The sequence below is a fragment of the Sus scrofa genome, chromosome 10, assembly GCF_000003025.6.
Source record: "Sus scrofa isolate TJ Tabasco breed Duroc chromosome 10, Sscrofa11.1, whole genome shotgun sequence".
Lineage (NCBI taxonomy): Eukaryota > Metazoa > Chordata > Mammalia > Artiodactyla > Suidae > Sus > Sus scrofa.
This window is the reverse complement of record NC_010452.4, coordinates 48855590-48878299: the sequence shown is the minus strand read 5'-3', so window position 1 is coordinate 48878299 and position 22710 is coordinate 48855590. Positions and strand designations below refer to the sequence as shown.

The window sequence follows — 22710 nt, the reverse complement described above, 5'->3', positions numbered from 1 at the left end:
TTGTATTACTTTCATCAACTATGTTAATAACAGGACTCTTTATTGGGATGGTAATGGAAAGTGAAAACACTCAAGGCATTATGCAAAACGGAGCAACAGTATTTCATAGATTAGCAGAAAATTTACAGATGGTGTTTTTAAATTTGAATTTTTCTTATTTTGGGGGGTAAATAAACAGAAAACCCAATGAATTTCAGATATGACCTATGAAGTTGAATCTTAGTTTATCTGTATTTAAAAGAATGACGTTGACAGAGTTCCCATCATGGCACAGCAGAAACGAATCCAACTAGGAACGATGAGGTTGCGGGTTCGATCCCTACCCTGGCTCAGTGGGTTAAGGATCTGGCGTTGCCGTGAGCTGTGGTGTAGGCTGCAGATGTGGCTTGGATCTGGTGTTGCTGTGGCTGTGGCATAGGCTGGCGCCTACAGCTCCCATTAGACCCCCTAGCCTGGGAACCTCCATATGCTGTGAATGAGGTGCTAAAAAAGCAAAAAAAAAAAAAAAAAAAAAGAATGATGTTGAAAGATTAACATATTGCAGTATGCTAAAATTTTGTTTATTAAGCAAAAGCAAGTCATTTTATTTTATTTTGACCATGCTCGTGGCATGTGGAAGTTCTCCCGGCCAGGGATCAAACCCACACATCAGCAACCCAAGCCCCTGCAGTGACACTGCTGGATCCTCAACCCATCCTTAACCTACTGTGGCACAAGAGAACTCCCCGTTATTTATTTATTTATTTAAAGAATCAGGCTACTCTGGTAATGCTGCATATCTTTCCAACAAATCACTTAAAATGTAAACCACATTTTTTATTAAAATTGAACAAGCTGTTAAAATTGCTACAGTATATCACATCTTAGGTTGCCAATATTATATTACACAAATATGTATTGTAGAAAAAGCACCAGAAGCAGTCAAGGCAGGAAAACTGTATTCATAGAAAAGAAAACCAAAACCTTAGTCCTTTTGTTTATTCCTCATTCCCGAGAGGAGTTACAGTACTGAGTGAAGGAATTTTTCCAGCTGCATTTCTGAGGTCACAATTACAGCCTTAAATGATAGCCCTTGAGTTGCAGACAATCAGGTACAGATAAATTACAGTAAAATGAAATTGTACAATGTTTTCGTTATATTAACACCAAACTGAATGGTGGACTGAAATCAACAGATGAGAAAGGCAATCAAGCTCCAGGCTCACTCTTTCTCTAAAGCAATCGGGTCATTCTAGTTCTGTTGATGCATTAATTGTCATAAAGTGCAGGAACAAAATAAATAGGATGAGAAAAGCTCCGAAGACCTATATACAACTCTGAGATTAAGATAAATCACTGATTATGTTCTCAGTATCTTTTTAACACTGTGAAAGCTGTAACATACATGAAAAGCTCATTGATCCAGGCAAAACAGTACTTTTTTTGGCCCTCAGATCAATCTAGTGTTAAGGCATATGTAATGATGCTAGCTTTTTCTATAAGGCAAAGTTAGAGTAAAGGAAAAATGTATGCATTATAGGCTAAATCCAGAAACTGTCAGGTGCTGAGCAGTATTCCTGGCTTCAAAATAAGATGTATCTGTTTCATCATCTGGTTGGGGTATGAAAGGCATAGTTTGGTGCTGTAGATTTTCCCAGTCCACGTCATTGAAGAGAGGATGATGTTTCAGCTCTTAGGAAAAATATCAAAACAATGTTATGACACCATTTCCAAAGTGCTCTTTTACAGGAACTAAGGTCTCATGTGAACCTTGCCCTTCTTTACTACACCCATCTCAGACATTTTATAAACAGCTCTCTCTTCAACCACATCCTTCAAAACAACACGCCCTGTGTCATTCTGTGTATCACCTGGCGTATGACAGGTGCCTCGTCTGTACTTGTCCAGTGTCCGATTTGCCTTAAGAGAAGCCTGTCTTTCTCACTGCCTGTATTTTCTCACAGAACCCCTGACTCAATGGGAGAAGAAAGTCTGGCCTACTTCCTGTTCCCCGATTCAGCTTCCACACCACTGATTTTCTAGGATCAATGCCCTATCTCTCAATCCAAACCCTTCCCTCCTGCTTCTAGTTCTCCAGTCCTTAGCATCATCACCCTGGATAACTCTGGCAGGAAGCTCATCCTCTACTCCCTTGCTTTCTTCCCTATGCTCCATCCTTATCCTTCATGGGGATTTCAACATTCACAGGGGTGACACTTCTGATACATACTCTTCCTGCTTCTTTGATGTCTTTGTTTGCACTGACTTGCGTTTCTACAACACACCAGCTCCCCAGCAGTATGACCACATCCAAGTCTTCACTGCTTCCACTTAAAACAACCTCAACATTTCTCACCTCTTTAAATACATTTCCCTTCTATTACTAAGATGAAAATTTGATTTTTTGATTACACTGTAGTATTAGTTGGTAGACACAGCCTCCCCTCTCCTCAACTATTCACCTCATTAGGCAACAATAAAGACGTCAGCAAAAACAAACAAACAAACAAAAATGAAGTGCCAATTAGGGCAGTAAACAAAACAAGCCACCAAATTTAAGGAAAATATCAGAAGAGGACTACATAGGAAAAACTGCATGTCTGTATTGGCGGATGGGTTGAGAAATCAATGGGTCTATAAGTTGGTTTTCCCTAAACTAGGAGACTAGTAGGAAAAGGGATAAAATAGCAAAAATAATTCACATTTAGCGAATTTGTCTTCATGGTTCAAAATTAATAACTGAGCATGGATTACTTTAGATTTATTTGTAGTAGTAACTCTTCTGGATGTGATGTGATGCTTCCTGATCCTCTCATCGTAGCTATTTAAACTGAATCTGCAAGGGAATCTAATCTAAGATTAAACAAATAGTTGAAACAACTTTTTCTTTCTTTCTTTCTTTTTAAAGGGCCGAATGTGCAGCATATGGAAGCTCCCAGGCTAGGGGTCAAATCAGAGCTACAGCTGCTGGTCTGTATCAGGAACTCTGAGAATTGCTGTTCTAAAGCAGTTTTTAGAGCTCAGTTTCCAAATGTCTGCAGCTTCGGTGTTCTCGTTGTGGCTCAGTGGTTAATGAATCCAACTAGGAATCATGAGGTTGTGGGTTTGATCCCTTGCCTTGCTTAGTGGGTTACGGACCCCGCGTTGCCATGAGCTGTGGTGTAGGTTGCAGACGCGGCTCAGATCCTGAGTTGCTGTGGCTCTGGTGTAGGCCGGTGGCTACAGCTCCAATTGGACCCCTAACCTGGGAACCTCCATATGCTGGGAGAGCGGCCCAAGAAATGGCAAAAAAAAAAAAAAAAAACAAAGAAAAAGAGATAAACCTCCTGCCTTCATTGTGTACCCTCTTGCTCTGGTTTCTCTTTCTTCATGTACCTGCCACTAGATGGCATGATCTTACGATTGTATTTGTTTATAGAACGTAAGTTCTAGAACATAAGCAAAAGGATTTCGGTCTGGTTCATCTCTAGGGTATCTCCAGTGCCCAAGTGGACAGCACTGCCTGGCACCTAGAAGTCACTCTATAGTATCTGTTAAATAAATACACTGTTGCTCTTATTGGGGGGAACACTCAGAAGCTGTTACAAATGACAAGTTACTAACGTTCATTCTCCTAAATGTACCCTACTTCCCAGGGAAATGCATTTTAAGACATGATGATTAGTTATGTCTCTATGTACCTTGTTATGAAAAGGATTTTAAGGCAGCTGCTAATGAGATTTATTGGAGTTTCAAAATTAGAGTTTAAAAGTAATTGGAGTTTCCTGCATTGGAAAAAAACTTCCAGTGCATTACAGTGCACCAGTGTGTCTTTGAGGCAACCTGGCTGTGAAATAATTCACCAAGGAGACAGATTCCATAAAAATATTGTCATCAATAATGATATCAGAAATGAAGTGGTAAGTTCCCGTCGTGGCGCAGTGGTTAACAAATCCGACTAGGAACCATGAGGTTGCGGGTTTGTCCCTGCCCTTGCTCAGTGGGTTAACGATCCGCGTTGCCGTGAGCTGTGGTGTAGGTTGCAGACGCGGCTCGAATCCAGCGTTGCTGTAGCTCTGGCGTAGGCCTGTGGCTACAGCTCCGTTAGACCCTTAGCCTGGGAACCTCCATATGCCGCGGGATCGGCCCAAGAAATGGCAAAAAGACAAAAAAAAAAAAAAAAAAAAAAAAAAGAAATGAAGTGGTAAGAAATCCCAGAACAGGAAGTTTTGATTTTAAAAAATTTCCTGTATTTGTTGATGGTTAACTTTATCAGGTTCTGAAAAAAACCCAAAGGCACTGATAAGATTGTTTTGGGTACTTGCTTGAAAGTAATAAAATTCAATGGGTGAGAATCCCAAACTGATTGCACTGAATTTTAATGCAGAATTAGAACAAATATATTCACGCATACCTAAAGGGCAAAAATAAACTGAAAAAAAATTTTTTTTTTGGTCTTTTTAGATCTGCACCTGTGGCATGTGGAGGTTCCCAGGCCAGGGTCTAATCGGAGCTGCAGCCTCTGGCCTACACCACAGCCACAGCAACACAGGGTCTGAGCTGAGTCTGCAACCTACACCACAGCTTATGGCAATGCTGGATTCTTAACCCACTGAGCAAGGCCAGGGATCGAACCTGCATCCTCACTGATACTAGTCAGATTGGTTAACTGCTGAGCCACAATGGGAACTCATATTGTTATGAATCAACGTTCATCCCCGAGATAAATCAAGGGTAAAAGGGTTTACTAGCACAAAACCTTACCTTTCATTCCAGCTCTCTTTGTATCATCAATGGTTAAGAGTATCTCTACTGCACTTTGAGCATTATCAGATAACTTTTCTTCACCTTCAGGCCAAGGGATATCTACAAATACAAATAAACTTGTTAATCATTGCTCTGGGTAATAATACACAGAGATAAATGAATCTATTTTGATAGGAGAAAAAGAATCACCTCTTTTCAGAATATTCTGGAATACTTGTTGTGGTGTTTCATCATTGAAAGGGGGAATTCCGGTTAGAAACTCAAACAAGCAAACTCCAAGTGCCCACCAGTCTACCGCAGAACCTGGAATTTAAGAGGAAGGAGCTGAACTTGCAAGCATTTTCTACAAATGTCTGATCAACTAAAACTAAAACATGTGGCTATTTGGGCGCAATGAAGGCCCAAAGGCTCATTTCTTTTTTTTTTTTTTTTTGTCTTTTTGCTATTTCTTTGGGCCGCTCCCGCGGCATATGGAGGTTCCCAGGCTAGGGGTTGAATTGGAGCTGCAGACACTAGCCTACGCCAGAGCCACAGCAACGCGGGATCCGAGCCGCGTCTGCAACCTACACCACAGCTCATGGCAACGCCGAATTGTTAACCCACTGAGCAAGGGCAGGGACCCAACCCGCAACCTCATGGTTCCTAGTCGGATTCGTTAACCACTGCGCCATGATGGGAACTCCCCAGGCTCATTTCTTAAAGCTTTCTTTTGGCTTCGTAAGAAGCAAAACCCCAAATTCCCTTCCCTGAGGCAATGTAATTACTTTCTTGGAAAACAGAATTTTAAGATTAGCAATTAACATAGCTAATTCTTTAAAATTAAAGCTTTTTATTCTGTGATTTTTTTTTTTTCCTGCCTTTTAGGGCCGTACTCCACAGGCGCATATGGAGGTTCCCAGGCTAGGGGTCTAATGGGAGCTGTAGCCACCGGCCTACTCCACAGCCACAGCAATGCCAGATCCAAGCCACGTCTGCGACCTATACCACAGCTCACAGCAATACTGGATCCTTAACCCATTGAGCAAGGCCAGGGATTGAACCTGCAACCTCATGATTCCTAGTCAGATTTGTTTCTGCTGCGCCATGACTGGAACCCCTATTTTGTGATTTATTAATAACCTCTGATATTCTGGATACTTATTTGTGCTAAATCCTAAAACACAATCAAGGAATGTTTTTAATCTAAAAGTTATTCTCTAAAAGAGTTCTCAATTTCACATCAGGAAACACAGACATGCAGTTGATTCTATATTGAACCCGTTTTGCAAAGAAATAAGGCAGCAACAGTAATACTGATAGGATAACCTGGTAACTAGGGAAAGCCTTACTAAAAGTGATTTAATGTAGTTTTATTCCTCTTGAGAACATAGATGGACAAATTTGTTTAACAAATAATATTAAACTGTGGCTTGAGGAGGTAATCAGAAGATAACTATTAGTAAAGAGGTAAAACTGATTTCTAAATAAAATATTCATTGGAAGCATCATTTGTATACAAAGACAGTTTATTTTGTATACAAAGATATTTTAGACAATTATTTTAAATTTGACTTGTAATCTGGTTAATACTTTTGTAAGTTGCATCTATGAATAAAATGTTTCCTAAGCAAAGGTTAATTTCAATCCAAAGATGATTGATTCAGTGTAATTTTTTTTTTTTTTAACCTTTTTAGGGCTGCACCCATGGCATATGGAGGTTCCCAGGCTAGGGGTCTAATCGGAGCTATAGCTGCCGGCCTACACCACAGCCACGGCAATGCGGGATGCAAGCTGCATCTATGACCTACACCACAGCTCACGACAACACCGGATCCTTAACCCACTAAGCGAGGCCAGGGATTGAACCCGCAACCTCATGGTTCCTAGGCAGATTTTTTTCACCTGTGCCAAGAGGGGCACTCCCACCATTGCATTTTAAAACAAGTAGGAAAAAAAAAAGAAAAAAAAAAACAAGTAGGAAAGCATCATTGGATCTGCCATTAGGAAAAATAATTGCATGCATTTAGAGTGTCTTTTCATCTGTAAGCCTGTAATCCCATCTTCCCTAAAGAACACAAAGTACAGTCTATAGGTATCTATTTCCTGCTATCACCATAAAACATAAAACCACCTCAGTTAGTACACCTTTTAAGCAGCACTGAGAAAGGTTTACTCCAAGGATTAGACAATATAGATAAAATAACAGAAAAGTAGAGGGAAATCAGGAAAAGTGCATTTTTATTAATTTTACTTAGGTTAGAAATTAGGACCATTTTCCCAGCTCAGCCAAAATGTACTCACGTCAAAAACGTACATGATTTCTCCATGGATATGTCATACATACCCATACACTTGAGTCAAAGTCTAATAAGATCACATATTGGGATAAATCATTTCATCAATTACAAAATAAATCAATTATATGTGTGTGTGTGTGTGTGTGTATGTATGTATCATTAGCCAGAGATATAGTACAAAGTTATTTTATACTGGCTTGCCAATTTAAAACCCACTTCTGTAATTTCTATATTGATAATAGTAATTAACTGCAATTTTTCATGCAATGTGATCTAATTATACTTTGACTATTGAGCCACATTACTTTATGGAGAAACTCACTCACCTGAAGTCAGAAATCCTGCATGTAAGAAAAAAGGAGTTAGGTTTATTTTATTTATTTCATTTTATTTTATTATTTTTTTGGCTGCTCCATGGCATATACAGTTCCTGGGCCAGGGATCAGAGCCGGGCTTCAGTTGTGACCTAAGCTTCAGCTGTGGCAACACCGGATCCTTAAACCACTGTGCCACAGCAGGAGCTCCATGACTGATGTCCTATTAAGAGCACAGCCCTGTGACCACAGAGGGAGGGTTGGGGCTAGGCACCTGCAAGCCAAGAAAACCCAAAGATTGCCAGCAAACCCACAGGAAGTCGGGAAGAGGCAAGTCAGGATTCCTGTACAGGATTTAGAGGGAGCACTTCCTGTTAACACCTTGATTTCAGACCTCTAGTTTCCAGAACTGTCAGGCAATAAAATTCTGCTGTTTTGAACCACCCAGTTTGTGGTACCTTGTTAGAGCAGCCCTAGGAAACCGATACAGGTCATTTCAGAATGCAGGAAAGGAAAATCCTTCAGAAAATGAAAGAAGGGGAAGAAAAAAATCAAAGACAGAGAAAATGCCTCTTTTATTTCTTCTTCTTCTTTTTTTTTTTTTTTTTTTTTTTTTGTCTTTTTAGGGCCACACCTGTGGCATATGGAGGTTCCCAGGCTAGGGGTTGAATCAGAGCTGTAGCTGCCGGCCTATGCCAGAGCCACAGCAACGCAGGATCCAAGCCACATCTGCGACCTACAGCACAGCTCACAGCAATGCCGGATCCTTGACCTACTGAGTGAGGCCAGAGATCGAACCTGCGTCCTCGTGGATGCTAGTCAGATTCGTTTCCACTGAGCCACGAGGGGAACTCCTCCCTTTATTTCTATGTTGCACTTTGAGGGACAGTTCATTTCTGGCTGGACCCTTCTGGTGAGAACATACGGAGGGTAGGCGCTAAATAGGAAGAGGCTTCTGCAGCGGGAATGGAAGTGTTGGCCCAACTTGATATCCTTCAGCCCAAACTAGAATAGACCTGGGGAGTCATTTAGACAAAGACAGTAGAGGGGGTGGAAGGCAAGGCTTCTCAGGATCATGGAGACTAAACCAGTAGGCCAAGAACACATGGTTGCATGTCTTCCTTTCTTACAATGAAGGCCATATATGTGAGACAAGAGTATTGTACCTGTTCATTTTCTTTCACCATAGGCAATCTAAGTACCAAGGAAATGCCACACAATTTATCTCAAAAAGAAAACAGAGTGGTAAGTACTTCAAAAACTCAAAAGACGTGCATGCCTTACCATGGGTCCTGCCTAACAGCAGCTCAGGTGCGAGGTAGTCAGGGGTTCCCAGAATTCGCCCATCATCCACTGGGGCTGCTCCTCTTCTCACACTCTTTGGAGTTCTGTATGGAGTTCCTGACTTGGCTTGATTAGGGGTCTGCTAATTTCAAAAGAGTTTAAGAGACAATAAATACCTGAATTCCTTTTTTATAGAAACGAAAAACCAGCAAAGCTATGCTGCTAGGCATAAAAGACAGGCTCAAATCCTTGATCAGTTTTGAAAATGGTCTCATAGCTAATTATGAAAAGTCCTGATAGCTAATGAAATTCAATAGATAACATCAACTATTTCAATAAGATCTGGATATACAAGAAACAATGAAAAAATCCATAAGAAAAATTTGTTGTTGTTGTTGTTTTTTTGCTTTTTAGGGCCACACCCGAGGCATATAGAGGTTCCCAGGCTAGGGGTCGAATAGGAGCTACAGTGCCAGCCTACTCCACAGCAACTCGGGATTCAAGCCGCGCCTGCCACCTATACCACAGCTGAGGACAATGCTGGATCCTTAACCCACTGAGCAAAGCCAGGGATTGAACCACAACCTCATGGTTCCTAGTTGGATTGGTTTCTGCCACGCCATGACTGGGAACTCCAGGTAGAACGGATCAATACAAGCTTAAGAAAAGTCATGGATGGAAGGCTGTGGCCAAGGAATGAATGCATGATTAGGACAATTCATAAGATAGAACTATATATAAATAACCTCTTGTGCTTGCTGGCATTTATGTTTTTAAGATATTTCGTTGTCTCACAATGACTCTGTGGGACCAGCAGGACAGGTGTCATATTTTCATATTTTACAGACAGAGGGATCTGAAGGTAAAGACTTCTAAGTCTTTTTTTTTTTTTTTAAGGTCTGTATTCGCAGTGTACGTAAGTTTCCAGGCCAGGGGTGGAACTGAGCTGCAGCTGCCAGCCTATGCCACAGCCATGGGAACTCCCTATCTGAGCTACATCTGCAACACACGCTACAGCTCTCAGCAACACCGGATCATTAACCCACTGAGCAAGGCCAGGGATCGAACCCGCATCCTCATGGATACTAGTCTGGTTTTTAACCTGCTGAGCCACAATGGGAACTCCGGTAAGTTCTAATGAGGAAATTCAAGTCTTGTAACCCTAAATTCGGGATTTACACTTTCTATATTATGACTCTCCAAAGGAAGAAAGAAAATGAAACTTTGGTAAAGATAAAGGTTTAGTGAAAAAAAAAAAAAAAGATTTGGAATACATATTTTTCAACTTTCTCCTATAAAGAGATCATTAAAATATGTCCTTTGAAGGCAGGAAGGTAGATGGACTTTAATTTTGTATCTCAGAGTTGCTGTGATTGAGTGAAAACATGGGATATGTACATATGTGAAAGCAGAGAGAATGATATGAGTGAAGGAGGCATCAGAGTTAAGAATAATAAACATTACTCTCCGACTTACCTTTCTGTATTAAAACCTCCAGTGAGCTCCAGATCCCCAACCAGGAGAACAAAACTATGTGATTAATATTACGGTGGCTAGAGTTCCCCTTGTGGCTCAGGGATAACGAATTCGACTAGTATCCATAAGGACTTAGGTTCAATCCCTGGCCTTACTCGGTGGGTTAAGGATCCTGTGTTGCCGTGAGCTGCAGTGTAGGTCACAGATGTGGCTTGCACCTGGTGTTGCTACGGCTGTGGTGTAGGCCGGCAGCTGTAGCTCTGATTCGACCCCTATCCTGGGAACCTCCATATGCCATAGGTATGGCTCTAAAAAGACCAAAAAAAAAAAAAAAAAAAAAAAAAAAAGTACAGAGTCTAGCTGACTGGCAAGTGTCACTTTAATAGTTGATTTTTCTAAAATCTAAAGGACAAAACATGAGAAAGTGATAACATACCTGATATGGCATGTAGGACCTTTCTTTCTGAGTAGGGGTGAGAGTCATGGGGTAGGAACCACTATAGGCACACGACATATCCATTACATCTGAAGAAGTAATGCTCATTTTGGACGGTTCTGAGCTGGTGGATGCATTAATATGACTGTTAAAACTCCGAAAGGCCACCGCATTTCTTTTAGAGGTTATTGTTTTCAACACTTCTGAAGAAGGAGCTAACATTTTTGGGTTTCTGTCTTGGTGGGCAGGATTCTCATCGCCTCTTAGCAGGGTACCTTCTTGGCAGCTGGGCGATGTAGGCAGGAGGTCTTCAATTTTTGACCCTTCCAAAGAGGATTCTTTGATGCTTTTATCTGGATCTAAGGACTGCCTTCCTAATGGACTTTCCATCATGGAAATGCCAGGGAAAGATGAATCAGAGTCCATGTGAATACTTTTAGGAGTTCTATCATCATCAGAACATAGAAAACTAGAACTTAAGTAGTCCTTCTTACTATTCTTGTCACAATCATCATCCAGTTCACACATGAGGTTTTTTGCTATCATTGGGATAGGTGACTTCTCTGGGGTTTGTTGTTTATCACTAAAAGTATTGCCCATGTTCTCCTTATTAGCACAGTCGTTTTGCTGATCTCCGTACACCGACAGCTTAAGGTCCTGGACTTCAGTTGTTAAGCCTGTCCTTTGATTTGTGTAACAGTCTTTCATTTCATTACTGTGCTTATACTCTATACAATTTTTTTTATTCTGGATAATTTCCTGACAAGGACTGGAGTCAATTAACTCAAAACTTCTTTTACAACTTCTTTTCCCAAGGTGCTCTTCAGTTATCCCACTGGAATCCACAGTCCACTGACGTGACTGCCTTGTGCCAGCAGCCACGTTAATATTATTTATATCCAGTTCTCTTGCTTCCCAAGAAACATTCCCAGAGGAGCTTTCTTTAGCAAGGTTGACAGAAGAGTTTCCAGGGGCAGGAATAGCACTGCTATTATGAATGGGAGAAAGGGCTAACTCAAAATCTCTTTTATTGAAACTTTTGCTCTCTGCAGCATTTGTAGAATGTATACATGAAGGCTTTTCAGCTGTATTCCAACTCATTACTGTAGAGCCCACTGTGTTGTCACTTTCCTAAGAGGGAGGAAAAAACACTTTAAAAAATCATATAAAGCTGAGATTCTTTAGCTTTTTTTTTTTTTTTGTCTTATCTAGGGCCGCACCCACAGCATATGGAGGTTCCCAGGCTAGGGGTCCAATTGGAGCTGTAGCCGCAGGCCTACACCACAGCCACAGCAAGGCGAGATCCGAGCCATGTCTGTGACCCACACCACAGCTCATGGCAATGCCGGATCCTTAACCCACTGAGCGAGGCCAGGGATAGAGCCCACAACCTCATGGTTCCTAGTCAAATTCGCTAACCACTGAGCCACGACGGGAACTCCCAGATCTTTAACCTTTTAAATTTCTGCCCACTTAAGTGGGGTAACTGACCCCATTGAATACTATGTATGCTACTTATTCTCACTTTCCAATGGACAAAAAAAAGAACAAGATAATGAAGAATTAGAAAGCAATATAAACAATTACAGTATAGATTTATATACACTATTTTGCATGAAACACATAAAATTTAAACCAGTTATTCTATAATATGTATTTGATATTTTATTACATGTTAATTAAATAGGACAATTTAAAAGGAATATATTCAGGCAAAATCGAGGGTCAGGCTATATTATGCATATATCTGCTATGCAATAGGGGTATGCATGATTGTTTTGAATTTCAATCACAGGGCTTGAAATATAGTTAATGGAATTAATATAGACCAAAAATATTATTAATGTGAACATGCATCACTTTGTATCATTTCATGCAAGTATAATAACACCAACCTGACAAGGATGAAGCTAAACTAATGGCAACTGGTAATAAAAATCCCCAAATAACAGGAACCTCAATAGTATCCATGAGGATATGGTTTGATCCCTGGGTTAAGTATCCAGTGTTGCCATGAGCTGTGGTGTAGCTCTCAGACAAGGCTCGGATCTGGCCTTGCTGTGGCTGTGGTGTAGGCTGGGAGCTATGGCTCGTATTTTACCCCTAGTCTGGGAACTTTCATATGCCACATGTGTGGCCCTAAAAAGACAAAAAAAAAAAAAAAAAAAAAAAAAAAGAAAGAAAAAGAAATGAAATATTCTAAGAGAATTTGAATATACAGGAAAGAGGAAAGTGAAGAATTCCTTGAATGCCATTCACGTAGTAGTTTCACTTTCATAAAAAATTGTAGGAAAAAGTTTAAAGCACTTCTGATCATTCCTTTGACACCTGTAACCAACGTGGGGTAAGATGAATTTCCCTCTGACCTGGCAATCCTTTTCCCATCTGGGACTGCTGTGGCAGTCGGATTCCACACTAGAGATGAAGGTGTGGGACTGACTGCTGGTGCTGGATGTTGCAAGCCTCTTCCTCGACTGGAGTAGATGGGAAGTCAGACACTTTACAGGCATCTGTGGGTGGGAGGCAAATGTTTCAAGACCTGTGGGGAAAGAGGAAAGACTGAAGCTTATGTCATACCTTCCTCAGTTCCTCGCTGATCTTGAATCTTTACAGATCATCAGGCAAAGTATTAAGTACTGCACATCAGAACTATTTCTATGTAAACATTATTTTATCCAGAAAGATGGCTCCTGCTAGGTTTTGGCATACAAGGACTGTTCTGAAAGTTAAAAAAGCCCAAACTTTAAATATTTATAAAGTAGAAATCAGAAGGGAATGAATTTATAATGAGGAAGAAATTGATTTTGAACATCCATTATCAAATTTGAGGAGTTCCTATTGTGGCTCAGTGGTAACGAACTGGCAAGTATCCATGAGGTTGGGGTTCGATCCCCACCCTTGCTCAGTGGGTTAAGGATCTGGCGTTGCCGTGAGCTGTGGTGGAGGTCGCAGACGCAGCTCGGATCTGGCGTTGCTATGGCTGTGGCTGTGCCTGTGGTGTAGCACCAACTGGACCCCTAGGCTGGGAAGTTCCACATGCTGTGGGTGTGGCCCTAAAAAGAAAAGAAAAGAAATAATTATTGATGTGCTATAAGGCTGGAATGTGACTAAATTTACTCAGTTCGATTTCTATTTAATTAAAACTGTAGGGGAGTTCCCGTCATGGCTTAGTGGAAACCAATATGATTAGCATCCATGAGGCCGCGGGTTTGATCCCTGGCCTCACTCAGTGGGATAAGGACCCGGTGTTGCTGTGAGCTGTGGTGTAGGTCACAGATGCTGCTTGGATCTGGCATTGCTGTGGCTGTGGTGTAGGCTGACAGCTACCCCTCTGATTCAACCCCTAGCCTGGGAACCTCCATATGCCATGGTGTGGGCCCTTAAAAAAAAAAAAAAAAAAAAAAAGACCAAAAATTTCCCCAATGATCATTACGATATTATAGCTAACTGAAGAATTAGCTTGACATTTTTTTCTTTTGATTTAAAGAACTGCAACAACCCTATCAGAAATGGTGTTTACATCATGAAATAGAGGAATGCTGTAGACCATTTGAATATTTGCACTTCAAATTTTTTATTTTGGTCTTTTTAGGGCCACATCTGTGGCATACAGAAGTTCCCAGGCTAAAGGTCAAATTGGAGCTGCTGCTGCTGGCCTACACCACAGCCACTGCAATGCTGGATCCTTAACCCACTGAGCAAGGGCAGGGATCAAACCAGCATCCTCATGGATACTAGTTGGGTTTGTTATTGTTGAGCCATGACAAAACTCCACATTTCAAAATTATTAAATTGATGTTAGAAATTTTAAAATTCAAAAACATCTTGTTCCTCGGAGTTCCCGTGGCGGCGCAGTGGTTAACAAATCTGACTGGGAACCATGACGTTGCAGGTTGATCCCTGCCCTTGCTCAGTGGTTTAACGATCCGGTGTTGCCGTGAACTGTGGTGTAGGTCGCAGACGCGGCTAGGATCCTGCGCTGCTGTGGCTCTGGTGTAGGCCAGTGGCTATAGCTGCGATTCGACCCCTAGCCTGGGAACCTCCATATGCCGCAGGAACGGCCCAAGAAATAGCAAAAAGACAAAAAAAAAAAGACAAAAAAAACCCCCCAAAAAAACCATTTTGTTCCTCTATGACACACGTAATGGAATAAACTACGTTTTCTTTCATACTCACATGATTTTAGCAGTTTGCTAGAATAAGGAGTAATATCCTTTTGATCTATAGACATAGGACAAGTTAGTCCTTGAGAAAGCTGTGATGTTTCAGATGCATGAGTTGAAAGAATATTTGCAGGGTCTAGATTTTTTTCTGCAACTGGTGTGTGCTATTCAAAAGACAAAAACAAAAACAAATACTATGATTTATCTTCACAAAAACACCACCTAAGTGCATAGACTGTTGTAATACCTAAGTAGATAAACTGTTGAAGTAACTCAATATGCTTGGTATTTGAACTCTATTTAAATGGCCAGCATGAAAGGGGATGTTGTGTTAGTTTTTCCTTATCAAGTACTTACAAATCCCAAAGAACTGATGAGAGATAATACTTGTCCTGGGGTTCTTGAATAGTCTTGTCTAGGTTTAGCCATGGATGGTGTTGTGAGAATATCCATCATATTGATATCTATGTATGGAAAGAAAAGTATATGATAGTCTTTTAAAACTTCAACTGTCATTGACTAAGTCAATAATCATTTGTTCTGATCCTTGCCCTACTTTTCACATTATTGACATCATTTACAGTTGACCTGTGCAAGACAAAAATAGCCAGGAAAGCCATCATGCCATGAAGTAAACAAGTACAACTAAGCAAAGAAAGACAAACACATATGCTCTCTCTATATAGAGAATCTAAATAAAAGAAAAAAAAAAAAAAAGCTTGGAGTTCCCATCGTGGCTCAGTGGAAACGAATCCGACTAGGAACCATGAGGTTGCAGGTTCGATCCCTGGCCTTGCTCAGTAGGTTAAGGATCTGGCATGGCCGTGAGCTGTGGTGTAGGTCACAGACGTGGCTCGGATCCCACGTTGCTGTGGCTCTGGTGTAGGCCAGCAGTTACAGCTCTGATTCGACCCCTAGCCTGGGAACCTCCATATGTCGCAGGTGCAGTCCTAGAAAAGACAAAAAAAGTGAGAGACTGAATAGCATGGGGAACTATAATCAACAGCCTCTGATAAACCACAACATAAAAGTATATAGGTGTGTATGTATATAACTGAATCTCTTTGCTGTGTGGCAGAAATTAATACAATATTGCAAAGCAACTATACTTCAATCAAAAAAAAAAGAAGTAGGAGTTCCTGTCGTGGCTCACTGGAAACAAATCTGACTAGCATCCATGAGAACACAGGTTCAGCCCCTGGCCTTGCTCTGTGGGTTAAGGATCTGGTGTTGCCATGAGCTGTGGTGGAGGTTGAAGATGAGGCTCAGATCTGGCGTTGCTGTGGGTGTGGCATAGGCAAGTGGCTACAGCTCCAACTCGACCCTTAACCTGGAACTTCTATATGCTGTGAGTGCAGCCCTAAAAAGACAAAAAAAAAAAAAAAAAAAAAAAAAAAAATTAACCTGGTATGTGCAAACAAACAAAGCAAGAAACTACCCATCTCATAGAAACAGAGAACAGATTGGTAAGTGCCTGAGTGGGGGTAGGGAATGGGAGAAATGGATGAAGGGGGTTAAAAAGTAAAAATTTTTATTTTCTTTTCTTTCTTTTTTTTAAATTTAGGGCTGAAGGTGCAGCATATGGAAGTTCCCAGGCTAAGAATCGAATTGGAGCTGCAACTGTTGGCCTACACCACAGCTCATGGCAAGGCTGGATCCTTAACCCACTGAGCGAGTCCAAGGATTGAACCTGCATTCTCAAGGATGCTGGTCAGATTCATTTACAGTGAGCCACAATGGGAACTCCAAATCTTTTTTTTTTTTTTGCTGTACCCAAAGCATGTGTAAGTTCTCAGGCCAGGGATGGCACTATAACCAGAGTCATAGCAGTGACAATGCCAGATCCTTAAGCCACTGATTCATGAAGGAACTCCAAAAATTGTTCTTTAATTTAAAAAAGATAAACAAGAGTTCCTGTGATGGCTCAGCAGATTTAGGATCCTGAGTGGTCACCACAATGGCTCAGCTTCCTTCTTTGGCCTGGGAACTTCCATGTGCTGCAGTCGTGGCCAAAAAGGAAACAAAACAAAATAACCCACTGGATCTTCAGTTTCTTTTTATTTTGGCCAGCTTACTAGTGTAAAATGATTCATTGATTACTTTTTAAATTAGCATTTCTATCATTACTACTAGTGAATTTAACAAACTCTCATATATATGCATGCATGGATTCTGTGTTCATTTTCTCTATCCCTTGTTTATCAAGGAAGTGGTCATGTACATTTGAGTAAGTTTTTTAGGTATCAGCCGTTTATCATGTTGTAGCTATATTAGTTATTTTATTGATGTTTAATGGTCAGCACCATTTTCAGTAGGGATAAAAATTCCCAAGAATAGAAACTGGGTTCCCGGAGTTCCTGTCATGGCTCAGTGGTTAACGAATCTGACTAGCATCCATGAAGACACAGGTTCGATCCCTGACCTTGCTCAGTGGGTTAAGCATCTGGTGTTGCTGTGAGCTGTGGTGTAGGTCACAGACATGGCTCAGATCCTGTGTTGCTGTGGCTGTGGTGTAGGCTGGCAGCTAGAGCTCCAATTTGACCCCTAGTCTGGGAACCTCCATATGCCGCGGGAGCGGCCCAAGAAATAGCAAAAAGACAAAAAAAAAAAAAAAAAAAAAAAAGCAACAAAGAAAACAGTATAAGTTAATGAAATGCAGTGTCTAAAATGTGTTGGGTAGGAGTTCCCATCGTGGCTCAGAGGTTAACGAACCTGACTAGCATCCATAAGGACGCAGGTTCGATCCCTGGCCTAGCTCAGTGGGTTAAGGATCTGGCGTTGCCCTGAGCTGTGCTGTAGGTAGAAGATGCGGCTTGGATCTCAAGTTGCTGTGGCTCTGGCCAGCAGCTACAGCCCCAATTCGATCCCTAGCCTGGGAACCTCCATATGCTGTGGGTGCGGCCCTAAAAAGGCAAATACATACATACATCCATACGTATATGCATAAATAAAATAAAATGTATTGGGCAGTTCCCAGCATGGTGCAATGGCTTAAGAATCTGACTGTAGCAGCCCAGATTGCTGCGGAGGATCAAATTTGATCCCTGGCCTGGCACAGTGGGTTAAAGGATCTGGTGTTACCACAGCTGTAGCACAGGTCTCAGCTATGGCTCAGAATCAAGCCCTGGTCCAGGAATTTCCATATGCTGAGGCTGTGGGCAAAAAAAAAAAAGAGAGAACATGTACACACACACATCCAGACAACTTTCAAAACACATTAAAAAAAAAAAAAAAAGTGCTGGATTTTTAAAAAGGTATTTTCTTGCTATTTTTCTTACCTCTATTCAAAGTAACTTTGGAAAGGCCAAAATCTGTTAGTTTAATATGACCTTCGTTAGAAATAAGCATATTGTCTGGTTTCAAATCCCTGCACATAAAAAAAGAAAAAGAGCATATAAACTAAAAAAGAGTTAGTGTTGCTTTTAGAATTACCAGTGAAAAAAAAAAAACAGGAAGTTATAGAAGGATCAAATATTACTTATTTTCTATTTAGAGCACTCATTAGTGGCTATGAAAATGCAGAAAACAACTCTCAAAAGCAAACTAAATTTTGTATATCTGAATCTACCAGAAATTTAACTATTTAATGCCAGATTATCAAATATTCCATTAATATATATGAATTTGATTAGGTAAAATAAACCTCAAGCCAGGTCAAAAAATCATATCTACCTCTTTTCAGGAGGGTGAGATTAAGCCTTAATAGAAAAGAGCCACTTACCCTGAATATCTCTGCACAGAGCAAAACACTGTTAATCAGCTGGGATTATAAAATATACCACCTCAGTATGATGTACAGGTAAAGGCATGGAAAAAGATTCAAGTCTCCACAGTAAAATGGGATATGCATGGACAACGTAGCATATTCAAAAAACACAGGAAGAGGAAAGAAGCGTTGATGGAATTTCTAAACTCACACAAGTTATTACTAAATCTTTAGATAACCTAGATATGTGGGGTTATGCAAATATTTAAGACTCAAATACTTAATACATTATCTGATTACTTATGCTTCAAGTAACACTTTGGAGAAAAGTCAGTCTTTACCTGTGGATGATCCCATGTCTATGGAGATAGTCTAGAGCCAGTGCTACTTCAGAAATATATTTCACAGCCATCTCTTCATCAAAATAACCATATATGTGTAGGAGAGACTTGACATCTCCACCAATGAGATACTCCATTACCTTTGGTCAAAAAAGGATATAAATATTGCAAAAGAAAACCAATATGACTACTTTAAAAATATGTTATTTGATGGAGCTCCTGCTGTGGTACAGCGGGTTAAGAATCCAACTACAGCCACATGGGTCACTGCAGAGGTACAAGTTTGATCCTAGGCCTGGTGCAGTGGGTAAAAGGAACCAGAGTTGCTGCAGCTGTGGTGTAGGTAGCAGTTGTGGCTCAGACTCAATCCCTGGCCAGAGAACTTCCATATATCGTGGGTATAGCCATAAACTTTTTTAAAAACGTTGAACATTACAGTTATGCCTTTTTAGCATGGTTCTGTCTAACACAACCGTGTAAAGCAATTTCTTAAAATAAACCTCTCCCCCGATACGAAACACACACCACTTACTGTTTTTTTTTTTTCCTCTGAAGAACCCTAACGAATAGAACAGGTAAGGTACTTGGTCAAGGTCATAAAGCTAGTAAATACAAGAGCTAGAATTCAAACCCAGTACTATGAACCCAGAGACTGTAATTCTTAAGTCATTTGGGTTCAGTGATTCCTGAATGAACAAAAGAAAAAGCCAAGTTATTACTCACCAAGTATACATTGTTTGCTGACTGTAGTGAATAGTACAAATGAACAATGAAAGGACTTTTGCTTAGGGCCAGTGCATCCCTCTCAGCTTGTACTTGATGAGTCATATTTTTGTTGATCATGTCTGCTTTTTTGACAACCTGTAGGACATAGCATGACAAAAGACACATCCATTTTATTTATTTATTTTGTCTTTTTAGGGCTGCACCCACAGCATATGGAGCTTCCCAGGCTAGGGGTCTAATCAGAGCTACAGCTGCTGGCCTACACCAGAGCCATAGCAACGCAGGATCCAAACTGTGTCTTCCACCTACACCACAGTTCGCAGCAACGCCAGATCCTTAACCCGCTGAGCGAGGCCAGGATTGAACCTGCATCTCATGGTTCCTAGTTGGATTTGTTTCTGCTGTGCTAGGACGGGAACTCCCCATTTTATTTTTGACACAAAATGTTCTCAGGTTTCCAAGATGCCATCATGAAAAGAGCCAGAGAGAGAGAATACATAGTTGTTGTTTGGACTTACACTGCCAGCAGGAAACTCTGCCAGAAAAATAGCTAATATGGGAGTTCCTGCTGTGGCACCCTGGGATCGGCAGCATCGGTGGCTTCTTGGGAGCACTGAGATGCAGGTTTGATCCCTGGGCTGGCACAGTGGGTTAAGGATCTGGTGTTGCCTAAGCTACTGCTTAGGTTGAAACTCAGATCTGATCCCTGGCCAGGGAACTCCATTTGCCTTGGGGCAGTCAAAAAAAGGGGGGAAAAGAGCTAATACGGTGAAAACAAAATAAAACTTTTAACACAGAACTGCTTATCTTGGTATCAAGTGGCAAAAGTATCACATCCCTTTTCAGAGGAAGAAGACATAAACAAATGCTCCCTGCCTGACTACCCTACTAGTAGAAAAAAATTCTTTTCTGTTGTTCTTACAACTAAGTCAAAGGATAGTAATGTTCCTAATAAAACCCAAATAATCAGGAACATAGGCAAAGAGAAATAGTAGCTAATATTATTTTTAAAATTTAAAAAAAATTTTTTGATTCTTGGATGTTTGTAGATAGAATCAGAAAGAAGGATGTAAGATAGTTTGCTCAGGAAAAAAAATTCTTTTTTTTTTTTTTTTTGTCTTTTCTTGGGCCGCTGCCGCGGGCATATGGAGGTTCCCAGGCTAGCGGTCCAATCCGAGCTGTAGCCGCCGGCCTACGCCAGAGCCACAGCAACGCAAGATCCGAGCCGCGTCTGCAACCTACACCACAGCTCAGGGCAACGCCGGATCATTAACCCATTGAGCAAGGGCAGGGATCGAACCCGAAACCTCATGGTTCCTAGTCGGATTTGTTAACCACTGCGCCACGACGGGAACTCCAGGAAAAAAAATTCTTAAAAATGATTAGAACTACCAAACTTAGTCTCAGATGCTGTATTACAGAAAATAACTAATTACTCCTTATAAGTGTCAAGGAAATTAGTATAGAAGCAAAACTATACCTTAAAATTGGAGCGCTAAACTGAATAATTATGTTATTTTGTCTTTTAAGGGCTACACCAGAAACATATGGAAGTTCCCAGGCTAGGGATGGAAACAGAGAGGCAGCTGCCGCTCTACAGCACAGCCACAGCAACGCCAGATCTGAGCCATATCTGAGACCTACACTACAGCTCACAGCAACTGGGGATCTTTAATCCACTGAGAGAGGCCAGGGATAGAATCTGCATACCCATGGATACTAGTCGGTTTCGGTTTTGTTACCGCTGAGCCAAAATGGGAACTCTACATTGAAAGCTCTTGAATGCTTCTGAAAGGATATATACTATTCCAAGGACAAAGGAGTATTTAGGACCTATTTCAGCTTAGTCTTTAAATAAAAGTACCGTGGAGATTTATAATGAAATGTTTGAAGAGGAAAGCCCGGTTTGTTTAATGAGGTCTTTAGGATATTTAGGTCAGAGGTTAATCTATTTCACAGGATGGTGACTACAGTTAACAATACTGCATCGTATATTTGAAAGCTGCTGAGAGAGATCTTAAAAGTTCTCATTACAAGAAAAAAAAAATTGTAGCTGGGTTGTAACGTTTGTTAACTAGATTTACCGTGTTGATCATTTCACTATGTAGACAAATAATGAGTCATTATCTTGTACACCTGAAACTAATATATGTCAAATACATCTCGATACAAAAGAAATGAGTCTACATCAAACTGATGTAATTAAAATATAATTTGGAAATACCGGTTTCAAACTTAAAGTTTCAACCTTAATCCTGGTAAAAACTTAATTACTAGTAAAAAGGATTCCAAAATTCTGGCGTCTCCTAAACCTTCACTGTGTGAAGGGAAGGGCGGGGCAGAGGCATCACAGACTTGCCCGCGCTGCCAGCCAAGTGAGAAATCATCTCGCAGGGCTCCGAAGGCTTTGGCAAGCCAAGCACCCAGTCTAGTCGCTCCGGCGGCCCTGGGACCTGCCCGATTCACGGGGCAGGAAGGAGGGCCGAAGGGCCAGACTCTTGTTTTCTTTATTCTTTGACTCTTACCTTCACCGCATACAACCTGTCGCCTTTCTGCCCCAGATACACCTTCCCGAAGGCGCCACGGCTGATGGGCTTCACTATGGTAAACTCCTCAATGGATGGAGGTCTGGGCACCGGGATCCTAGTCACACACGCCCCAGTTGCCGCGCCTCCTCCGCTCTCCATTTCGCTGCCCGCGGTGGGCTCCATTGCAGGCCCCCCAGGATGCAAGACCGCAGCAGCGCCTAAGGCCCCTGCTAGAGCCGCAACTCCCGCCAATTGGGTTCAAAGTAAGGCTCCGCCCAAGCCGCGCGCCGGCCGTGACGTCATCCCGTCACCGCTCCCACTCTCGCCAAGCCCAGCGCGGCCTCGCTCCAGTCACCGCCCCTGCGTCGATGCGTGAGCCTTTGGGCGTGAGGGCGGGGCAGCTGAGAAATTCCTGAGCAACCACTGACTCTTCCAGAGTGGTCGCGGTCCACTTATTTTATTTGTGATGACTCCGGAGGGCAAAATTATTGAGAGCAGGGAGAAGAGAGCATGGGAGCCTGAATCTGAATCGCAAGATTTAAGTTTTCTCCCGCCTTCCATCTGGTGGGACCCTGCTCTCATCCCGCTTAAGAAAAAAAAAAAAATCCTAAGAACTACCACCCGCGGAAGAAACGTAAACCAGTTCGGTCTCGTCAGTAATACCAGGCCAGTGACAACACAGAATGTGGAGAAACTGGATGAGCAGGAAGCCCATGACTGCCCTGTAATTTGACA

The 22710-nt window shown here is 41.4% G+C and overlaps 1 protein-coding gene across 4 annotated transcripts; it reads right to left on the bottom strand.

Annotated features, from left to right (window-relative positions):
* MASTL (microtubule associated serine/threonine kinase like) lies at positions 796–22405 on the bottom strand. 4 transcript variants are annotated; one of them, XM_021064880.1, is made up of 13 exons: positions 21973–22405; positions 19445–19582; positions 18722–18861; positions 17953–18041; positions 15032–15138; positions 14688–14838; positions 12878–13050; positions 10512–11642; positions 8600–8741; positions 7328–7342; positions 4915–5028; positions 4723–4824; positions 796–1671 (listed from the first exon to the last, which is right to left on the bottom strand). In XM_021064880.1, exons 1-13 carry the CDS (start codon positions 22156–22158, stop codon positions 1514–1516), a joined length of 2646 nt encoding a protein of 881 aa, XP_020920539.1. In that variant the 5' UTR covers positions 22159–22405; the 3' UTR covers positions 796–1513. The 4 variants fall into 4 exon arrangements, with proteins under 4 accessions (XP_020920539.1, XP_020920540.1, XP_005668187.2 ...); XM_021064881.1 differs by having other exon boundaries at positions 8600–8738; XM_005668130.3 differs by lacking the exon at positions 7328–7342 and having other exon boundaries at positions 8600–8738; positions 21973–22402.

What these genes read in the sequence shown, in the direction of transcription:
- MASTL (XM_021064880.1), bottom strand. Translation starts at nt 22,158, where the DNA reads ATGGAGCCCACCGCGGGCAGCGAAATGGAGAGCGGAGGAGGCGCGGCA. An exon ending in TAGCAAACTGCTAAAATCAT is followed by an intron (nt 13,051 to 14,687) that starts GTGAGTATGAAA and finishes CTTTCCCCACAG; the next exon opens with GTCTTGAAACATTTGCCTCC. An exon ending in GGTCCTACATGCCATATCAG is followed by an intron (nt 8,742 to 10,511) that starts GTATGTTATCAC and finishes TTTTGAAATTAG; the next exon opens with CAGACCCCTAATCAAGCCAA.